The sequence below is a fragment of the Formica exsecta genome, unplaced genomic scaffold (assembly GCF_003651465.1).
Source record: "Formica exsecta isolate Colony F162 unplaced genomic scaffold, ASM365146v1 scaffold148, whole genome shotgun sequence".
NCBI lineage: Eukaryota > Metazoa > Arthropoda > Insecta > Hymenoptera > Formicidae > Formica > Formica exsecta.
Window position 1 is genome coordinate 117,835 of NW_021848810.1, and position 23,696 is coordinate 141,530.

General features: G+C 35.5%; 1 protein-coding gene across 1 annotated transcript; it reads right to left on the minus strand.

Annotated features, from left to right (window-relative positions):
• Positions 1 to 1,623: 1,623 nt before the first annotated feature.
• Positions 1,624 to 20,298, minus strand: LOC115246337 (small conductance calcium-activated potassium channel protein-like; the record flags this gene model as incomplete). Its single annotated transcript, XM_029825078.1, has 4 exons — positions 1,624 to 1,644; positions 1,772 to 2,035; positions 13,684 to 13,954; positions 19,886 to 20,298. Coding segments are annotated over 4 exons (969 nt in total), but the record flags the coding sequence as incomplete, so codon positions are not given.
• Between the last annotated feature and the right edge of the window lie 3,398 nt (positions 20,299 to 23,696).

Here is a 23,696-nt window from a genome sequence, read left to right on the forward strand (position 1 = left end):
AGAAAGGCTCTTTTATAATCCCGCGGATAAAAATCAAAGAGTTACAACAATTGATGTGAGCGCCAGTATCCAAAAACTTAACATTGTTGGATCAATTCCAAGCTCGATACTGTCATCATTTTTTACAATACTTCGTTATTTTATCCAAACAAAATTTTTAACGAAGAGATTTTATTTCGATATTCTCATATGTGTATGCACGACAAATAATATATAATAATTATCAGATTATTAATAAAAAAATTTAATCAAAAGTGAATCGGAAAGGTTAATCAAGAGGCCTACGCTTCATCAAAATCGTTTGTACAAAAATTTTTTTTCAGTCTAGAATAATTTATTCATATTCGTATATAAAAATACAATATACCAATTAAATTTTTTAATCGCGATAATTATATCTAACTTCACAAAATTTTCAGAAATACGCGTTAAATTCTTTTGTTCAATCTTACTTCTCGGAAACCGCAAAATTTTTAAAATAACATCCTGGGAGAAATCTCGTCGACGCCCGTAAAAGGGAAAAAAGGAACGATGGGATTTTCCTTTTAAATCGTATGCGTCGCGCGCAAGCGGAATAAAAGTCTCTCGCAACGCTTGGTCGAGCAATCTTTTCCGACAGCTCCGCATTCTTGGCGTTCACCGCGTTGCAAAACAGTCGGAGGGACGAAATTTCCGCGTCCGACCCGTATACACGCGTTACACTCGGCATCGCTCGTGGGAAGGATTTTATTATTTCTCGGGCGTCGTATTTTGCCGTTTACTACGAGAACGCACTTCTCGCTCGACGCGGAATGCAGCGGTGGTTAAGCGCAGATTGTTACGATCAATATTTGCCAGATGCACTTTCCTTAACGCGAACTGTGCTCGCGAGAACTCGTGGGATTTTATTATACTGCGAGTTGTGCTTTTGTTCTTTATGACTTTTGTATCTCTTTTTCTTTATACATCTGCATATGTTTTTACGAATTACTATTTAATTTTCAATTAGTATTTAAATATTTAATAATCGATATTTTCTTTGCGCTCTTTCTCAGTTGAAGATCGGATTAAAAAATACCACTTATCTCTACGAGAACTTATGAAATTAATTGTAAGTACATTCTTCCTGTTTGAATAATTCCAATGTTTGTAGTGATGGGATTATTTGCTTGAAAAGCCTCGTTAACATTTTTCAAATCTCGAAAATATGCAAACTGAAAAGAAATGTCGCGAAAAAATGAATGCATATATTTAACAGACTAACACATGCTCGATCACTGACAAATACATATATATATATATATGAAAAATTACAAAACAAGTGTCTTTTGTAAATTTTCTTCATGCTATTCGTATTTTTATCAATTGTTTTTATATGCTGCAAATTGCGCCGTTACTGTGGCAGTTTCTACCACGTTTTACGCGCGCGTAAATGCAATTATAGCGTTTAGATGCTATAAAAAAGAAAGAAGCATGGGCATGACCGTCTCTACTAGAACGTCATTGTTTTTATACGCTCGTCAAGTATTCCCATCGAACGTCCCGCCAATATCGTCGCCGATCGCGTTATATGTGCATGTGCATATACGTTACACAAGGCATATTCGCATACAGGGCATCCCAGAAGTCGCGCGCTTTCTCCTCTCAACCGCGTATTAAATACAACTACAAATTACAAGAATAAATTTCGAGAAGAGATATTTTTTATTCGCGAGGTTCTTATAACGTCAAAGATTGAGAAGTAAAGCGCAGAAGTGATCTGGAACACCCGGTATACGCGTATATACAATACAGGGTTTGCTAGCGAAAAATCGTCATCTCCCACCGTCTTGACGTAGTTGACGGTCTCGGAAGTCGCCTCGGTGAAGGCCCGGCGTAGTCGTGATCGTCGCACCTGCGACAATGTACGTGGACATAGTACGACCCCTTGGCCGCCCTGAGAACCGGAAGCGGCTGTGCCGGACGCCGCGGCCGTGGAGGAGGAGGGCACCGCTGCCGCCGCCACCGCCGTCGTCGTCATCGTCGACGAGGACGACTTGCACCACCACCACGGGAACTGGACGCGATTATATATCGAGATAACACGTGGTTAATATTAATAATTATAATAATAATAATACACCTCCTCCTCTCTGTCTTTTTATTCCCTGTCGCCTGCGGCGGTCGCGGTGCACGTGGATGACGAGACAGACATCACAAGTGCAAGACAGCATAAAGAGACAGACACGTGGACGGATACGGGATAATCGGTTGCACCAATCAACAATCAACGCGTGATTAACTATCCAGATACGAAAGCTTTTACTTCTCTACTGGCAGTACACTGTAAAAAATTTTTTTAAAATTCAGATATATTTTTGTTTAAATTTTTAGATTTGTCTGAAAACAATTTCAGACGATTTGTCTTAATCATCAGAATCGTTTTTCCAAAAGTTTAGAAAAGTTCGTCTGAAAATTTAAGTGTGTCTGAAAATTCAGACAGCATTCTGTCTGAAAATTGAAGTGTGCTTGAAAATTCAGACAGCATTCTGTCTGAAAATTCAAATATGTCTGAAGATTCAGACAGCATTTTGTCTGAAAATTGAAGTATGTCTGAAGATTCGGACAGCATTCTGTCTGAAAATTGAAGTGTGTCTGAAGATTCAGACAGCATTCTGTCTGAAGATTCAGTGTGTCTGCGAAAAAGCTGCGGATACTTTGTGTCTGAAGTTTCAGTCAATTTTTTTACAGTGTAACTTTAATCAAACATTTTTGTCTACAGTGCTATTGAATCTTAATTAATTCTGATTGATGGTCCCTTTCTAGATTTTATATATAATTTAAACGATAAAAAAATTATTCATCTTAATGATTGGCGTGTATGCAATCGATCTTAAAAGTCTCGATTAATTATAACTATGATTAGTTTTTGCAAATCGTAGCTGTAACTGTAATATCAAGAAAAAAGTTCTGTCAATTATAATTAATATATCGCTAATCTCTTGAATAAAATGACACGCACTTATCTCTTAAGAAGAAATCTCTTTTTAAATTACAAACTACAACTGTATCACATATTTATTTGATCGTAATAAAATATGTCTTGGAAAAAAGTGATTCCATTTTCTGCTTGTTATTGAATGATCGCTGTACAATAACAGAGAGAGGCAAGATTTAATGAAGCGGCAACCAACGTTGGTGCAACCAGCCCGGAAATACAACAGACAGGTGACGTTTTCTCTCTTTGCGGCGCAAATGGCTCAAGAGATATCTCTCTTCTTGCATTTCTTATCCTTATCTCGATTCGTCCTGACGTTGCTCGCGCTGCTCTCTACTTCTGTCATTTCTAAGCAGGCGCGTGAATCATCTACGCCGACAACTAACTCGACGCTACTGCTAAACTAATGGCGGCTCGTAGTCTACGCAAAGTCAGCAGAGAAGCAAATCGAGTGTCCGTGTTATCCGTGTAATACCGTGCTTGCTGCGGAATGATAAACACTAACCGTCGTAACGAGCACGTAACACGATAAGAGTACCGTTGCATTTTGCATTACAAGCTTTCTCAACAATTACTAGAATCAGAACATTAAAAAATCTACCTCTACAAACTTTATGATGGTATTTTAAATTTATTTTAAGTTTACAAATTTATTTTAAATTTATTTTAAATTTACAACTTTTTTCTGTGATTAAAAAATATAATTATTATTAATTATTATCAAACTTCACTGATAAAGATATTATTGCTTGGACATTAAATTTATTTGAATAAAAACTACTTCTGATTTCTCTCATTGAGAAAGAGAGAGAGAATATAGCGCAATGCACTTTTTATGATTTACGGACAAGTCATCTGTTTCGGTGCAACTGTTACGGTCGGCGTAGTGAGAGTATATCCCGGAGAGATATCGGTCCGCATAAATACACGAGCTCGTGTTTGTAGATGGCCGCGGGCTAGTTGCCGCACGCGAGCACTCACTTGTTCAGTAGCTATCGACAAGTCAAGTAGGAGGCAAGTTACGAGGCAAACGAGAGAAAGCTCTTGTATTTCGGGACGTGCTCGATCATCCCTTGTGAAGAGCCGATATCTCCAAGATCGCGAGCACTTTATACTTCACTCGAGTTTTTGGCATCTTGACCCGTCTGAAAAAAAATTCCTCATCCAACTCATTCGACTAACCCCGAGAATCTCTGCTCCATCGACACAATCGTCCCTAATTCTGTCAAACTTGAAGTTGAAGGATCATTGTCGCTTTCGGTGTTCTAGGGCGTTAAAGTTCTAAAGTACACATCCAAACCAGTCGTTCGCTTCAAGAAGCAAACAAGTATTCTTAACATCGGATTTATCTCTCTGCTGACTTCATGTAAACCGACATAAGGGTTTGCTAGACTAAGACTGGATAGGTTGATTGCTTAAATAAAATTGGAGGGATGAAACGAACGACGAACGTCGAGGAGAGCACTTCGGAGAAGACTCGATGGGATTGAAGATGATAAAAAAGAGAGAGAGAGAATGATATGCGAATGTGATGTCAAAAAGATCGTCCCGGAAACGGCGAACCGGTTGATCCGCGCCAAGAAGTCGAGGCGAGAAATACTTTTGCGGAAACCCAGAATTCTACCGTGTAGATTTACGACGCCGGATAACGACGGGAACGGATGAATGACCCCAATCTTATCGACAGTATATTTCCGCATCGTCGCTCGCGAGACGAGCTGGGCCGGCGATCAACTCGGAATACACGCCGGAAGAGTAAATTTGGTTTCGAGTTAAAGCCATCGACTTTGACGGCCGGAAGTGTGAGCCGAGTCTTACATCGAGTGTCGTAAAACTACTGCATTCTCTTCGAACCGCATACTTTCTAATAAATATCAAATCGAAACCGTGAAAAATCTATTTTTCTAATTTTTATATTTTAGCATTGCGTGTATTCTGTCAAATAAACATTTTACTATAATTAAAATTAGGAATTATCTTCAAATATATATGTTAATAATCCAAATTATTTAAGTCTAAATTTTTAAACAAAAAAAATAAGATTCCGGTTATTTTAATTTTTTCAATCCTGAATTTGAATGAATTATTATTCCTAGTCCTAAATTTAAACCGATTGATATGCATTATATCGGATTATAAGACTTTAATATTTAAAGAGAGGGGACACAATGTGAGACGAGAGAAGAATATTCATTGCAATTTCTTCGCTTCATAATCGAAAACATCCGAGTAAAGAATCGGATCACGTTCGCGAGGAACTGTCTTGTCGATTCTTTCCGAGGGTTCATACCCTTATTCGTTGGGAATCGAATCACCTACTCATCACGATTTCTAGTCTTTCTTTTTGTCTGAAAGGATTAATTTTGGACGTAATTTCGGAGATCGACATGCAATTATACACGTTTCTGCGGATGATCGAAATCGAATCGTCAACGAACCGCAAAGATAACATTGTATTATCCTCGTTTTACACAAGAGAATTCAACGGAATTTAATTTATGTTTTAATTACCGTCGTTCAATTAGCGTCAAGGAATCAGCAGTTAATAAAATTCCGCATAAAGATAAACTAAATTAGAAAACAACGGATAATAAATTCCACTGCATTTCGTGCAGCGAGTGATTTTGCAGACGTTCCATCTCTGTCGCGATTAATATTCGCCTAGAGGAGAGCGATGAAAAATTACCGCTGACTCTTCTCCATTTACCGACGTCTGCTTTGCCGCTGGGCACGGAATTAATGCGCGTAATAACCAAGTCCGCGGGGCGAAGGAACTAAGACATTGATTAAGTTTCTCTCCGCTTAATTAGCCGCGCCACGCTAATTACCGGCCGCGTACTTGGCTTCGCGAATAGTTTGGTTTCATCGCGGGCAACTTTTTCCACGAGCGGAAGGGAAGAAGGGACCGATCGACGAAGTTGAAGAGGACCGCGAGCGACTGTTTAGGGCGTAAAGTATGTAACTGCAAATTCCAACGCTATCCCCCACCCTTGCACGATTGGATGCCGCAATGGCAAAGCGATTCGTCGAAGAAGGAAAAAGTGGCACGGCGATCTACCACTCGGATGCAAGTAAATGACAGCCTGCAAATTCCGCGCCGAGGAACGTTCGAGTAATATTTCCCTCGTTCGAACGCATAAGGGGGGTTGCACAAGATAAGACAATATTCGTAAAAATATTGTTTTGTATTGGTATTGGAAATTTTCAGAAACTTAAATCATGTCTTGGGCTTGAATGAATCTCGATAGCAAAAATCTCGTCCTGTCTCGATTTTATCATCAATTTTTATCTAATACTGAATAATTGTTTAAAATAATATATTTAACAATATAATATATTATCTTTATAATATATAATAATTTAAGATAATTATTACTATTTATGTCATTCCACAACCATTAACAATTGTGAAAAATTTTATATTGTTTATTTAACCTATTGTATTAAGTAATTATTTCTAAATTTTTTAATATAAATATTTTTATTTATTAAATACAATTTTTTAAGTTTGTTTAATATAGTAATCTTTTTCTTTTTGAATTTACACGTACAAATATACATATTTCAGCTTGTTTTAAAAACAAATAATCTTGACAAGACCAATAATTTTGACAATCCTAGTCTTGGTATTGTCTTGATAATTAATTCAAAATCTTGTCTTGATTTTGTCTCGAATTTCAAGACAGGACAACACAATATCAAGACTAGTCTTGATATCTCGTGCAACCCTACTAACAATAAGTATCAGTCAAAGAGAGAGAGTAAATATATAAATATTATAAATATATAAATATATTGTGTAAAGGAGTATGCCTAAAGCAGACAAAAGTGTTAAACATAACGCAGATTGATGAAACTTGGCAGGATGATTCATCGTGGCTTTAGAATTATGTTAAAAAAAGAATTTTCATTGGCACTTGTCTGGAACATTTCCAAATGGACTCAGGGTAGTAGCTTTCTCGGAGATTTGAAAACCAATATATTTTGATGGAATACGACAAAAAGAGAATTTGCATCTTGATTATGAAAGAGCAGGCATCTTACCACCCAAAAAATTGTTGAAGTTGTTTAAGACTCAGATGAGATCGTGCTATTCTGCTCATGTCAAATAGGTATATCTGTTTGTTTTGTTGAACACAGAGAAAAAAAGATTGGAGATGATTGACGAATACTTTTGCATATGCAAAACAAGAAGGCGAATTATTGGATGCTGTGCCCATATTACCTCTTTAATTTGGACTTCACTTATGCTTGCTATTTTGATCACATATCACACTTTCAGCTGTCTCATTTTCTACCCTTTTCAAGGAAGCAGCATCACTATCTGATCAAGAGTTCACTGAAGAAGAGCTGGAAGAACAATTGAAAGAGTTGATTGAATGTGAATTTGACACCATCCCCCGTCCCTGATGATGCATTTGATCCGAATGATGAGAACGAGTGCCAATGAAAATTCTTTTTTCAACACGATTCTAGAGTCAAAACAAATCATCCTGCCGAGTTTTATCGACTTGCGTTGTGTTTAACACTTGTCTACTTTAGGCATACTCCTTTTATATTTGTTTATTGTATTGATTGTTTCTAAATTTGTTAATATAAATATTTTTATTTATTAAATAAAATTGTTTAAGTTTATTTAATATAAGTGATTCTTTTTCTCATCTAATTTACGCACAAATATATATATTTTAGCTTTTTTTTAAAAAAACCAATAATCTTGACAATTTTAGTTTTGTTATTGTCTTGATAACAAATAAAAAAATCTTTTCTTCATCTTGTCTCAAATTTCGAAAACTAAGTCTTGATATCTCGTACAACTCTAGTAATGCGTCTCGAGAGAGAGAAGACTTTGGGAATAACTCATTAACAACGTGAAGTAAATCAATTCAAATTAATAACTGTGACGTAAGCAGAGATGATGTAAGAAACTAAATAACTGCACACATAAATTGGCCGTTTGACTTTTAATTACCGTCCCGCCTGCTTTTTATTATCCAATCGCGCAAACATAACGCGACAGAGTTATGCATTAATAAGAGAACGAGAAAATAATTTATGATTCCAATATTATCTTGCGACGCGCGCCAAGATACAAGCAAAATTTATTTTACCTTTTACAATCTTGACAGTATTTTTCCTTCGATTAAGAACACGGTCGGTGATCTCGCGGAATAGTTTGGAGCTTGAAACGGCTGAAAGTTATCCTTATGCAAATGCAGGCTATTATCCTTATGGGACGGGCGCGAAATTAAAAGTTCCGCGAGCTAATATATGCGGAACGCGCAATGAAAGATTCAAATTCGAGGGCCCCGCGGGGAAAAAGCTCCGCGGCCGGATCCTTTCTATTTAATCCCACATAATGAGAGAGAACGGATCCCTGGGACAAATAGGAAACCGATGCTGAGGTTGCCTGCCAAGCTCTTGGAACAACGTCGAACGTCCCATCGCGTTTACATATACTTCATTTCGCGAAATTACTTAACAATTAATTAACTAATGAAGATTAATATATGGACTCACCCTCCCCCTCCCCTCTCCAGGTTGTTCCATTTATTTATTATCTTATTATCTTTCCACTCAATTCGCAGTCAGCTTTTGCGCGTTCGAGAAAATCCTCAATATTAAAGATTTTTGCAATTTAATTTCACGAATAAAAAGTTCTATATTAAGTTTCCTAATTAAAAATGGAACTTCATCACACATTAAAATTTTTATTATTGGAAATAAGCTATTTAAAATTTGATTGAATTTCGGGGCAATTAGTTTCAAAAAATTAATTTTTAAAATAATATTTTTTTGACTAAATAATTATTTTTTCCATCTATATAAACTCTCTTGCAGCGGTGGAAATTAAAGTAATTTGCGAATGTGTGTAGTAACTTTTGCGATACTACGCGCGCAGATTTAAACAAACAACAATAACTAAGAGTTGGTCACGAGTTTAATCGCGAAAGTGCCAGGTTTGTTAGGGTCAGCGAAAAAATCTCACTTCTCGGACCGCTACGAGGATACTCCTCTCCGGTCGTTAAGCAGGAGATAGAATATCCTGGAAATTGCCCGATATTATATATCTGACACGTAAGAGCCGTAGTAAGCGATAGTATGCGCTGCGAGCTGCAGATGCATTCCTGGGACTGTTTCTTGTCATCTTTGAATTTTTAACCAATAATTTTAGAGAATTTACGTTAAAAAGAGAAAGAGAGAAACTTACTATGTTCGCATATTTAAAAAAATATAATCCAATTTGCAATTTTGTTTAAATATAAATATAAAAAATGTTGTGGCATCAGCGTTCTATTTTCTCGCGACAAGATAATTCTGATTGATTTATAATTTTATATTCATTCGATCGAGTATTAGAAAAATACATATAATATTCGGCAGTGTATTATAAAATCTTGTTAGTAATATTTATTATATATATATATATATAATAAATATTACTAACTCTTAAGTAATAAATATTACTATTATATATATATACATATATCATAAATTATTTTTTCTAAAAACATTAATGTAATTGATTAACAAATTATGCTATAATAAAATTTTCACAATTATTGCCTTTTAAAGAAACAACCGATGCACATACGAGCATATCGCATAATATCAGAATAATAGAGTAACAGACTGTTGGGCGTTTCTGTTTTCCGCACAACTAACAATAAGCAAGAGTTATATAATGTCTAGATTTGGTACAATGCGAACTATTTTTTTTATATTAAAACGACACGACACAGGAAAGAAAAGAAGGAATCGAAATATAAAAAAAACTGTCGCAAAAAATTACGCCGTCATTGTGTTTTCAAGCAAAAACACGATTCCAAGTGGAAATTCGATTTTCACAGCCGCGAAAATACGCACTCTATTCACGTGTATCTAAATTCATAATAAATTAAAAACATAAAACACGGATCGGAGAGAAACGTACGGGCTGCAATCGCAAATTCACACGTGATCAAAATGCAAAGGCAAAAGTGTCGCTACACGAACATGCTGTTTCACAAACTCCCTGACATTTTGCCAATAACAAATTGCTCGGCATTATACTTAATTCCTTTGCAATGAGAACGAGAAATAATTTATATAAAAATCGGAAAAAAAACATTGCGAAAGTTTTGTGTAATTTTATAATATATTTTAGCACACGAAATATAATTTCTAAAGAGAATTATGTATGCGTTAATTTATAAATAATGCCGATAAAAAACTAAAATAATAAAAATACTTCGTACATGTGATAAATTCGAAAAAAGAGGAAGAATCAATGCGAATAAATTAAAACAACGATTGATCGAGAATACATTTATAGATATACAGCATGCATTATCTGTGTTGCATATGTATTTTGATTGGCCAATTTTGCATTTCCCAACGATTGTCCAACTCGTGAGAAAATGTCAAGGGGTTCTCGCCGTAGCAAATCTCCGTTGCATGCATCAGAATGTACCCTGGTTGGCTAACGGCCAAAAACACTGACAGAAGCCTCACCAATGAAAGGACCTTCACCCCGCAGGCGCGTTTCCATGCGCCAAGGAGACATAATTAAACTAACAATGTCGAGAGAAATGTACCCCGCTGTCCAACCCCCTCTCCCATTCCGGAACCTTTTTGCGACGCGAATCTCGCTTAATGACAGAAATTTCGGTTTGCGCTCTCGTCCGAGAGAACTTCCACTCTAGAAACTAAGCACATTACGAATGTAGCCAGAAAAAAATAGAGCGAGGCTGTCACACATTGAGTGCCCCTAAAAAGAAGAGTCGTACAATCGTGTATTTGTGCTCGAGCCACTTTTATATAAATATTTAATCAGATAAATAAACTAAATAATAATTTTGTAACTATTTAAAAATATTAAAAAGAAAATTAATTCACGAATATTGACATATTATGCTATTTTGAAAATTTCCCTTTCTAGAATTTATTTAACTTTCACCGAAACATCTAAATTTTCTTTTTGTCGATAAAAAATATTTAATTATATTATGTTACATCTTTTTCTATGTACTTATCATGGATTTAAAAAATCAGAAGAAAATATTTCACAAGGCACGCGTTTGGTCCAAAGAGAATTAAGGCGCCGCCACTCAAGCTCAGGAATCTCTTTAAGAAGATTGTTTTTACAACGACTGCCATCTGTATCGCGTCAGGATTCGACCACGAGGCAAAAAATCCAACGAGTAAGGTATCGAACGTCGAGCAAACGACAGTTCTCCGCCGGTATAATTCTCTAGCTACACCACTTAAGGACGGTTCCCCGGTGTTCTTTCCACCCTCCGCCAGATGGCGACAGGCAAACTCCACTGATAAGGGTTATTTTGCAGAGAGATTTGTATCCTCGGCGATTAATCTATCGTGCTAACTGCATATCGATTGGATTCCTGAATCAAAAAATCTTGAATTCTTGTACTTGGGACAGATTTGGAATCTTTCCATATGAATACTTGTGTACTTAAAAAAATTGATACATTCTTGCATTTTTCTGAATATTGAACTAGGGATTTAAAAAAATCTCCAGCTTGAAAAATCCTTGAACGTTTTGCTTCATCGAATTTATAGATCCCGTTAAATTACAAATTTTTAATTTTGCAAATTTTTTTGAATGAGATTTTTTGGTCCTCAAATCTGGAAATTCGCAAACTGACAATTTTTTTGCATCCATACAAATCTTTCAACCCATAGACACAGATCCGCGTGGAAAATCATAAAAAGGGAGACCCAACGAATCGAAATGAGGCACGTGAAACCTCAACTAGACATCCTTATCACATGCCGTGACAAACCATCAACCCTCAACGGATAACGATGAGATCAAAATGGAAAGAGTCGTCATGGATCTTCTTCGCAACAAAAGCAACGCAAATCGCACTCTCGTAAAGCTGACGCTGTAAATTTCGATCCTATAAAATCTGTATATATCCTTCCTCGGTGCGTCTCACACATACACTTTTACAATTCCACCTGACTCACGCCGGTATATCTCCCTAGCGACGGGGCGAAAAGAAAGATGGGATGCGGGAAGCGCTGGAAAATAAAAGAGGGAGAGATCTGTCTCTCATGGGAGACGAAAACGAGTTCAAACGAACGATAAGAGAGAAAGACAAGAAACGTTACAATATACATACGATATACAAACGATGCCAACGAAGACACACATATATGACGTACGAATAGGAACGAAACATCAATAAAAGAGTTGAGCAAATTGACAGTAAAACAATGACACTGAAGACACAAACAATGAAGAAGATGAGAACACGTATATGGAAAACATGCGTGAAAAGAACCGGACGAGAAGCGACGATAGAGGACAAGCTGAAGGAACGAGAAAGAAAGAGAGAAACAAAGAAAATAAAATTAGCTATAATTGTAATCTTAATTACAATCTTCGTTTTATTCTTACTCTATAGTTTCTACGAAATCCAAAAATCTTTGCAAACTTTATTTACATCTCTTTATATTTATATAGGGTATTTTAAATCACCCATCCACCCCTTTTATTTTGAAAGGGATGATGTTAAGAAGTTGGGACAAACATGTTTACCATAAGAACCTATCTGAAGTTTCTGATGATGGGACTTTTATTTTTAGGAAACCCCCGGAAATACCGAGAAGCGAGGGCAACTTAAAAATTTGAAATAGTAACATGGGGCAACATTTCTCGATAACGGTAAGTGATACTAAATTTTTTTTCAAACAAAAGTTGTTTCTTTCTGAAAGCTCTACCCAACGATAACCATGTTGTCCTATGTTGGCATTTAAAATTTTTAAGTTGCCCTCGCTTCTCGGTATTTCCGGAGGTTTCCCAAAAATGAAAGTCCCATCATCAGAAACTTCAGGCTTTTATGATAAACATGTTTGTCCCAACTTCCTAGCACTATCCCTTTCCAAAATAAAAGAGGTGGACAGGTAGTCTGAAACACCCTGTATATTCTCTCTTGTAAAATTTTTCATGTACCAAGAAAAGAGAGATAACAGTTATGGTAAAGCAAGTCAAAAAATACAAAGAAAATCTAGAGAGACCGTTGGAAAAAAACCTGTTACAAAAAATCTCTATTAAACGCTCTTTTATCTCCTGAAGAGAGATGTTTAAGTAACAATGAAATATTCCGTCGAGATTCGCCCCGGCTCTCATTCAACAAAACCGTTTACCAATTAAATACAATCTTTTCTCTTCCTCTTTCGTCACAAACTCACCGGGAAGTGAAAATAAACGGAAAACGAGAGAGAGAAATGGCGGGCAAATGGAGACACGTGTGTGGGAGTGTCATGGGGTGGCAGGGTGGCGGTGGTAAAGGGGTGGTTCGGTGGTGCTGTACCGCGCACAGGTAATGCTCTCTGTCCATGATATAAGAATACCAATTGCGGCATCGCGTACAATGGCTTCAAGATTAATTAAACGCGTTTATCCATTTTACAATTAATTTGACATTCCCGTTTATCAAGAAATATTTGCGAGAGATAATATTGTAATACGCCTTGAAACAAGCCGATTGAGAAATCGTCATCGTGATTTTAAACTTTAATCGCCAAATCCTATTCTCTCGCGTTAAATTCATAATTTATTTAATTTTCATCTAAATCATCGCCCAAACTATAGATCCTAACGTCTGCGCCTCTCGCGCATCAACCGGGTATTCTTGCATCACAAACGGGGCGCACGTGCGTGTCATTAGACTCGGCCTCGATGTGGCTAGAAACCAGCTAGGAGATTGTCGGCTTACCTGCCGGAACTGTCGTATCCCGCCATTGATCCGCAGCGAGTCCGCGGCGATGCCGGCTATCCCGTCACCCGGCTCGCGTAGCTGCCGCAGCGAGGCGGCGCTCGGCGCCGCGCCGGTGTGCAGCGGGCAGCAACAGCCGGAGCAGCAGCACGCGGACGCCTCCGGCTGCGAGCTCTGCCGTATTATGCGCGCGTTGGGCGACGTGGTGACCAGCACCGGCGGCGGCGGCGCCTGACACGGGCAGCAGTGGTGGCCGCTCTTCACGCTCTCCCTTCGCGAACAGAAAACACTGGGCCGGTTACATCCGCTCTCAACGGAAGGGAAAAGAATCTAAAACCTATACTGTAAACAATTTTCTAAAAATTCAGACACATTTTTGTCTGAATTTTCAGATCTGGGTGTCTGAATGAAATTTCAGATAATCTGTCTTAATCATCAGAATCGTTTTTCTGACAGTTCAGAAAAGTGTATCTGAAAATTGATGTGTCTGCAAATTCAGACAGCATCTTGTCTGAAAATTCAGACAGTGTGTCGGCAAAAAAGCTGCAAATATTTTGCGTGGAGTTTCAGTCAGTTTTCTTTTACAGTGTAATCCTCTTCCAACGCCTTTTCTTTTCTCGTAAAATTTGTCTCGAGTCTTACAAGTTTGATTTGGCCGTCTGGTTTTGGCCTTGATTGACATATTTATACTTTAAAGACAAATTGATCCTTATTTCCAAATCTATTTGTAATTTTTGTTTCCGGAAAAGTAAAGCTACAGGATGTCTATTCAAATCTTGTAAAAAAGTTCCCTGAAAGTTCCCTGATCTTTCAGGTACTTTTGTTCAAAACTCCAAGTAAAGAGAATATTTTAAAGAATTTTTGGTGTAGTTCCCTAGAATAAGCTTTTTTATTGCACGTTTTCTAATGCTTTTCATTTATACAAAGAAAAAACATAAAGCCACTTAAGTTTCAATTGTTAGATTTACAAATGCACTGAAAAAAATTGAATTGCTTTAAGATAAAAATTTTTAGCTTAACATTTTCATTTTTTATCACTAAAAATTAAAATAAAGAATATGTACTGTATATTCAATATCTTGTTAAGACACTGAATATATAAACTGAGATAGATATATATTTATAATATATTTTAAATACATAATTCACAACTTGGCTTATTGACGGATAGCCTATTGCTTACAATATAAGAGTAAAATTATCAAAGAGAGAAATAAAAAAAAAAAATTCCCTGTGTCCTAATAAAAAATGTGTCCCAATAAATTACATGAAAATTCTCTGATTTCTCTAGATACAAAATAATCTTGTGTGATACAGAATCTTCTTTGAAAATTGCACCTGTCTTTTAAAATTTGAAAATTTAATTTTAAAATTGATCTCGTTGAATTCATTTTCTACGGAACTTTTAAAAAATTTTATTTTAATTTTTTATGCTTTTACTTTATTCCTATGATAAATAAAAAATGAATACATACATACAGACATTTTCTAGGAAAAAAAAATTTTGTCACGAAAAAATGAAATAATTTTTAGTTAACTTGTAGCTAAATTTAATATTGCATATGCTATCTCATTTATTAATGTTTTCTCATTTTTTTTATTTTAAAAATTATTTGTAGCATGTGGAATATTAAGCTTAATATTTAATTGTAACTATGTTTAACTTGATATGATTAATAGCAAGATGATGCAATAAAAAACATTAGATAAAAAAAAGTTGGACCATTCGTAATTTTATTCGGAAATATAATATCGCTGTAATCGGCTGCTCTCGTATCGTTTATAGTCGCTACAATTTTATGGCTGCCGTAAACTATAAAGTCGAATTGATAGTCTCAAATACGCTATCCAATATTGCACATGGCCACCCGTCCATAGACTAATTTCACTAAAAATTGCTGCCCTGCTAAATTGGTAGCATACGTAGTGTCTCAAAGGTACTCTTTTTAGCCATAGATAATATTTAAAATACTGATTATTTCGACATTCAGGCATGAACAATTTTCAAATTATAAGCGAAACCATGAATTAACAAACTTCTCTAAATTTAAATCTGAAAAATATCTCTCTCTTCAACTCTAATTTCAACTATATTTTATTTTAGCAAAAATTTTATTTTTTAGATGACTACAAAGATCATTATAAAATTATAAAACAATTCCATTCATTAAATTCTGGAAAATTCCAGATTTATCAAGGAAAACATATAATATACGTCATTTCTAGAATAGCAGTACACGAAATTGCTAATGAAATTACTGTGAATCTGGCAAACTTCGGTTGAATACGAGTAATCCAATTTTGTCGTTAGAATGTATAGAATATGACTAGAGTTCTCTTTGTTTGAAAGCATCCTAAGCCAAGAGCCCTCGGCTTTTACAGGACAGACGGTGAGACTGTCGACTAGGAGATATCATTAACCGACGCGCCTTCGACCTTAGGTGAAAACTGAAGTCTCTTAGCTTTATGAATGGCTTTTCGGGATAACAATAGATCTTTTATTCATGATTCAATATATTTTCCACTATATTCTACGTCATAAGTATAAAAGATGTGTTTACAAAACATAACTTTCTTGATAAATAAATATTGTAATATAATACAATGACAACATACTCTACATCGACAACGATGCAATACTATTCAAGAGTCTTGTGTATAATCTGTTAGGAGTTTTATACATCAATAAAATCTTTTAGAACAAGAATTTTTTTTTTTATTGAAGTTCTTGATATACGTAAGCTTTAAATGGAAATTGTAAAATACGATAAATTTGAAATTAAAGCGTTGTTTGCTGTTTATATTAAATGTTCAAACTTTCAATATTAAACCTTTTATTACAATTTTTTCCATCTTAAGAATATAATTATTATTAGCCTCAGCTCATTAATTTTAATTTAACTTCAAATTATAATATTATCATGCCTCAGCTCATTAAGAATATAATTATTATTTGCCTCCGCTCGTTAATTCTAATTTAACTTAAGATTATATTTATTATTGTGCCTCAGTTCATTAATTTTAATTTATAACTTTAATCCATTTTATTTTAATGCAAACTCAATATTTACAAAAAAATTGAAAATAAAAATGAAGAGAATCTGTAGTCTTCCAATAAATTTTGACCAACAATTGACAAAATCAGCTAAAACATAATGGTTGAAAAAGATCGTAAAAGTAAAAAGAGAGATCAACATTGCGATTTTTACATCGGGAATTCTCAGCAACGACGTTTTTTTATATGTCATTTCTCTCTATCTTCCCGGCAATCCCCGGCATATATTTCTTCGGCCTTCGAAAGCGAGTCGCGGGACAACGTAAAATTCCGCAGCTAAACTTTCGACCCGCTAACGCGAGATTGTTCTAGAAACTCGCGATAGTAGCAAACGCGGGGGGGGGGGGGGTTTCAAGGAATTTCCTTAAACCGGCCAAGAGGAAAGCCTGTTCCGCCTGGGCGATCCTCGTCTAAGGAAACAGAGATGTCTCATTTTTCCGAGAGCAACGCATTTCTCTCGAGAAAAGACGGTGATTCTCGGCGGATTGTCCGGCGCACTTAGATAAAAATGGCCGATTCGCCAGCTATTCCGCGAATAGATTCTCCCCCTCTCTCTCCAGATAAAAATCCCTTAATTTCACAAACTTCCCGCGTAATGAAAAATTAAATCGCCCGCTTTAAAGATTTTTCTTCTCGCGTAGAGAATAACATTTTTATGCATTGCGAAAATTGCAAAGCTGGATATGTTCGAAAAACGAGATACATTCAATAAATATATTGGAAATCTTATACAATATATGGGAAATTATCGTTCCGAGCGTGGCGTATTCGATGCCGGATAAATAAATAGGATAATCTACGCTATTGGCATAAAAAAAATTAAAATCACAATTGTGTGTGTGACATAGGAAATTCGCGAAGCGAATTCCTGTTTTGTGTTCGTCTCCAATCGAGAACTCGGTTCGCAACTATTCGCTCCAATTCTATTACATCAAATCGCAAGTTTACGACAGCGTAGTCGACTAATAGTTAAACTTTGCCAATTACGGGTCAAAACTTTGCACACGTGCTTAAACTTATCCAACTGCCGTTTTTTTTAACTTGTGCTAAGTTTTTCTGAATTAACTCTATCAATGTTTGCTGTTATCTAGATGAAGTTATCTAGATAATAATTTAAATGAAGCAATTGATCAAACAATCTCATCTTTATCTAGATAATAATAGGATGTTATGATATTATCTACATCTTTATCTTGGATAAAAAAATGCATCATCTGCCTTAAATTATCTAAGATAATGACTGCATTCAGCAGAACTCTGCCCTTAGTAAGCACTTTATGTTTCTTTTAATATATTTGGTTCTTATTTTTAAATCCAACGGAGAACCAAAGGTAAGATCCATCGTATTAAAGAACCCCAAGCACTGTACTCAGTGTGAAACTATAAAGAATAGACCTAAAGTGTATTGCGACATATTGCCTTGTGCGCGCGTGGTATTTTTCATTGCCGAATGTGATTTTTTTAATTTTGTGCAATTTTTCTATTAGTAATATCACAGCGGAAGATAAAAAAGTATTTAATGAACAAATTTGTAGATATTATTTTAGTTGTCATTGACATTTCCTTAATTATTTTTTTTAAAGCAATATTATCTTAATATCATGTAGATAAAATGCTTTATAATTTCATCTATTATCTAGATAAATTTGAAATAAATCATCTTTATCTTATCTAAGATAAAATTTTATATTGTATTCTATCTTTCTTTATCTAGATAATTTCAATATTATCTATGCAAAACATTGTCTATCATACATTGTAAATATAAATGTCATACATGTATGTATGTATATAAAATATGTACGCCTTATTTTTTTTTTAGCGCAATATGAGTACACAAGAGTCACGATGATAATTTTTCATTTTAAACGAATAACGCTTGATTTTTAAAATTTTATTCTGCTGTTTCACGGAAATGAAAAATGTAGTGATTCATAATCGAATGTTAGCGGTAATATTTTAATATTCTTCATTTAAAAACGCTTGCGTTTATACTTTATATTTCTTATTTAGTTTTTTTGCTAACTATGTGTATAAAACATATGTAGTTAATATGTAAAACTACGAAGCGCACTCATTACTTTTCATTCTCGAAACAGCTATCCATTATATGTAGTATATATGCATATTAATAAATATCGCGAGGCACACAGCGATTTCCTTATGAAAAATAAATGCTGCTGCCATATATTAATAATCACATATGTATGAAACATATATTTCTATGTATGTATCTACAGATACCATATTTCCCTCAAGTATAGGAAAAGTAAGATATAATCAAATGTTTCTAAATATTTGTGCATTGAAAATCATTGTACGTTTGGCATTAATAATGCTGGAAAATACACTGAACACTATCAGAATATGATATTACACACGATTTTTGATACGTTCTGATATATCTTGTATTGTATCTTATTTCTCTCTGTACTCTGTCTTTCATTTCTTTACTTTTATAGCAAATAGAACGGTATTTACTTCATTTCTCCCTTATTTACTCATTTCTTTTAATGAAAATTGTATTATCTTTTTTTGTATCTAGGACTTTTTTTATTTACTCAAATCTTGTAAAAGAATTCCCTGAAAATTCCTTGATCTTCTAGATATTTTTGTTCAAAATCTCAGATAAAAAGAATATTTTAAGGATTTTTTGGTGCAATTTCTTAAAATGAGTTTTTTTTTATTGTACGCGTTTTCTAATGCTTTTCATTCACCCAAAGAAAAAACACAAAGCCACTTAAGTTTCAAGTGCTAAATTTACAAATGTACTGAAAAAAAAAACTTAAAAGCTTTCGTTAAGATAAAAATGTTTAACTTGCATAACATTTTCATATTTTATCACTAAAAATTAAAATAAAGAATATGACTATATTTTAAGATATTAATTCAATATTTTAAGATATTAAATATATATAAATAGAGATAAATATATATTTATAACAAATAATTTACTTGGCCTGCCGATTATTTACAATATAAGAGCAAAATTATAAAAAAAAGAATTTTTTGAAAAATTTTCCGAGACTTCCAATAAAATTCTATAAGAATTTCTTGATTCCTCTAGGTACAAAAAAAATCCCTAAGAATTTCAGGTGTTCCATATTTTTTCAGGGAATAGACACCCTGTATTTTTTTCTATCTTACCTGGAGACACTGCGGGCCAAGTGAAGGGCAGATGTGGGCGCGAGGGAATCCCTTCGGTCGCATCTACATCTGTACTGATGCGATTGCCTGGAGGAACGGGCGCTGTAGGACGTCGGCTGCGCTTGTAGCTGCGATTGTTGCAGCTGCGGCGGTTGCTGAATCTGCGGCGGAGGCGGCAGCGGCGGCGACGGCTGCGGCTCGCCGTCAAGCCGGCAGTGAAGCTCGATGTCCGGTACCGATCTGGTCGCCGGATCCTCGTTGGTGCCGCTCTCCTCGGAGCCGCCGAGTCCGGACACGGACAGTTGCGGCGAGGCGACCAGGAAGGTTGCCCGATCCTGCCGCGTCAGCACCGGCTTGCCCTGAGACGCCGCGGCCACCACGACCGGCGGCGGCGGCGGCCTGCCGAGCAGCGCCGCCGTCTCCTCGTTACCGCCGTAATCGGTACCGGCACCATCTTCCTGCGCGACCGCGTTTCCGTTCGTGTTCATCTCGTGCCGGCTAGTAATCCGCCGCTACGTTACGTCGCCATCCCCTGAAACGGACCGAAGAACGTGACCTTTAATCATCTCAAGTTTCGATCAAATGTCATTCACAAATACAAATAGACGCGTCATAACTTCCAATTGCTCAACACTGTGAAAAAACTGACTGAAATACAGATGAAAATGTATCTGAAATTTTTAAAAATTTTGTACAGTTAAGATCACTAATAAATTTTAATTAATTTTGAAATAAATTCTAAAATCTTTTCTTAACTTATTACAGAGAATTCGGAGTAGGAAGAAACCAAACTCGGAAACATTTAATAAAATCGTCGCAAATTGATCTTACAAATTATTTCTTCACTTGGCACACAGTGAAAAAGAACTGACTGAAACTTCAGGCAAAGTGTTTGCAGCTTCTTTGCAGACACACTCAATTTTCAGACATAATGTTCTCTGAATTTTCAGACACACTCTTCTGAACTTTCAGAAAAAAAAAAACGACTCTAATGATTAAGACAGATTGTCTAAAATTTCTTTCAGACACCCAGATCTGAAAATTCAGACAAAAATGTGTCGGATCTTTTAGAAAATTTTTTACAGTGTAATAAACAAAATATAATTGTATCTTCCATTATATTATCGTCAAAACATATATTTTATAACTAATCAAAATGCCATCAATTTTATACAGACAAATGGTATAATAATCACAAATTCACTACAAATATCGATCATTCAAACATTCAGTGATAATAAAACTTAATGAGCAAAATGTAGAATCGCAAAATTGTCAAAGAATTTGACACGTACACCTATTCTAAAATTGCTTTATATATTTTTTAATCACAGAAAAGTTGTAAATTTAAAATAAATTTAAAATAAATTTGTAATTTTAAAGTAAATTTAAAATATCATCATAAAGTTTGTAGGGATAGATTTTCTAATGCTCTAGTAATTGTTGAGAAATCTTGTAACGCAAAATGCAACAATACTCTTATCGTGTTACATGCTCGTTACGATGGTTAATGTTTATCATTTCGCAGCAAACACGGTATTACACGAGTAACACAGGCACTCGATTTGCTTCTCTGTTGACTTTGCGTAGACTACAAACCGCCATTAGTTTAGCAGTAGCGCCGAAATAGTTGTCGGCGTAGATTCGCGCGCGTGCTTAGAAATGACAGATGTAGAGAGCCGCGCGAGCAACGTCAGGACGAATCGAGATAAGGATAAGAAATGCAAGAGGAGAGATATCTCTTGAGCCATTTGCACCAGAAAGAGAGAAATCGTCACCTGTCTGTTGTATTTCCGAGCTGGTTGCACCAACGTTGGTTGCCGCTTCATTAAATCTTGTCTCTCTCTGTTATTGTACAGCGATCATTCAATAACAAGCAGAAAATGGAACCACTTATTTCCAAAACATATTTTACTACGATCAAATAGATATGTGATATAGTTGTAGTTTGTAATTTAAAAAGAGATTTCTTTTTAAGAGATAAACGCGTGTTATTTTATTCAAGAGATTAGCAATATATTAATTATAATCGACAAAACTTTTTTTCTCGATATTACAGTTACAGCTACGAGACAAAAAAATTAATCATAGGTATAATCAATCGAAATTGTCGGTGCAACCACCAACTTTTAAGATCGATTGCATACACGCCAATCATTAAAATTAATAATTTTTTTATTATTTAAATTATATATAAAATCTAGAAAGGGACGAGCAATCAGAATTAATTGAGATTCAATAGCATTATCACTGTAGACAAAAGTGTTTGACTAAAGCAACACTGTTAAAAAAATTGGTTAAAACTCTTCAGGCACAAAGTGTCCGCAGCTTTTTCGCAGACACACCGAATTTTCAGACAGAATGCTATCTGAATTTTCAGACACACTTCAATTTTCAGACACACTTTTTTCAAGACACACTTCAATTTTCTTTTGAACTTTCAGAAAAATGACTCTGATGATTAAGACAGATTGTCTTAATATTTAGAAATTTCTTTCAGACACCCAAGTCTGAAAATTCAGACAAAAATGTGTTTGAATTTTTAGAAACTTTTTTACGATGTTTGATCAACTTCATCCCCTGTCTCATATAGAGTCTCATTTGTTTCATCTTCAAACTGTAAAATTAGAAATTTGGTTCCCTCCTAGACCATTCTTTTCATCTTTAAACTGTAAAATTAGAAATTTGATTCCCTCCTAGAGGGAATCGTGTCTTGACTATATATCAATCGAAATTAACGGCGAGTCACGAGTTCGAGAGATATCTACGTGAATATTGGTTTCCGAGCTGTCGCCGAATGGTACTCGCGGCAAATTTCGAGTATCACCTACCAAAAGTGTTTCGAGAGTATCGACCGCAAACGATGGCGGTGCCAGGCCCGGTTTGTGGCCTTTCGAGATTTCCGATGTGAGATGCGCCGACGGCGGCATGCCGCAAGATTTGCCAAACTATTAGAATCGACCATTTAACACATAGCGGGTGATCTATTTGGAACGCGAAACTTGGGACAATAAATGGGGCTCTACTGGATTTTTTATTTATGACGGACATTGAGTCGAGACCGATCTGACAATGAGTTAAGAACGAGAGCCAGATAAAGTCGATATAGACATCAGTATTTGTTTTAGTAAAAGTTTCATGTTGGATTCGGACGCCAAAAAATATATGACGGTCCCGCGTTCAATTTTTATCGGAAGATAAGTGGTGTGGTTAAGAAATTGCAAAGTAAAGTTGCCTCCGGTCACAGAGAGTCTCTCCATTTGATAATAAATTCGCAGCTTCTGGCATTCGTAATAACTTTGTCCGTCTTTCTGTTGACTCAATTTTATACTTGACTAATCTAAGTAACTGTCAAGGCATTTTTCGCAGACGCTTTTTATACAAGGAAAAATTTCGTCTTAATACCCGCGGAAAATTGGATCTTGGATCGTAAAATGGAACCGGTAATAGAGTAATTTCATGACGGAGCATGATCACGTAAAAACCACATTAGCGCAATTAAATGATCGCTAAGCATATAAAGTGAACGATTGTACAAGCAAGATTACGACTGACGGTTAAGAGCAACCATAAAAGGTGACCACCTTTATTAGAGTCACATCCTCGTAAATTAGCTTGTGTCTCGCAAGATCTAACATTCTTTTCCACTTAATTTAATGCATTATCGCATCGCGAAAGTCTTCCGCTGTCAGCGGAACATGAACACCAAGACAATTCAAAATTATTTAAAGATAAGAAAAACATGTTGTAAAATATCTGTAGTTTATATTATTTAAATAAGTGAATCAATAATAAACACATTTAACGCTAT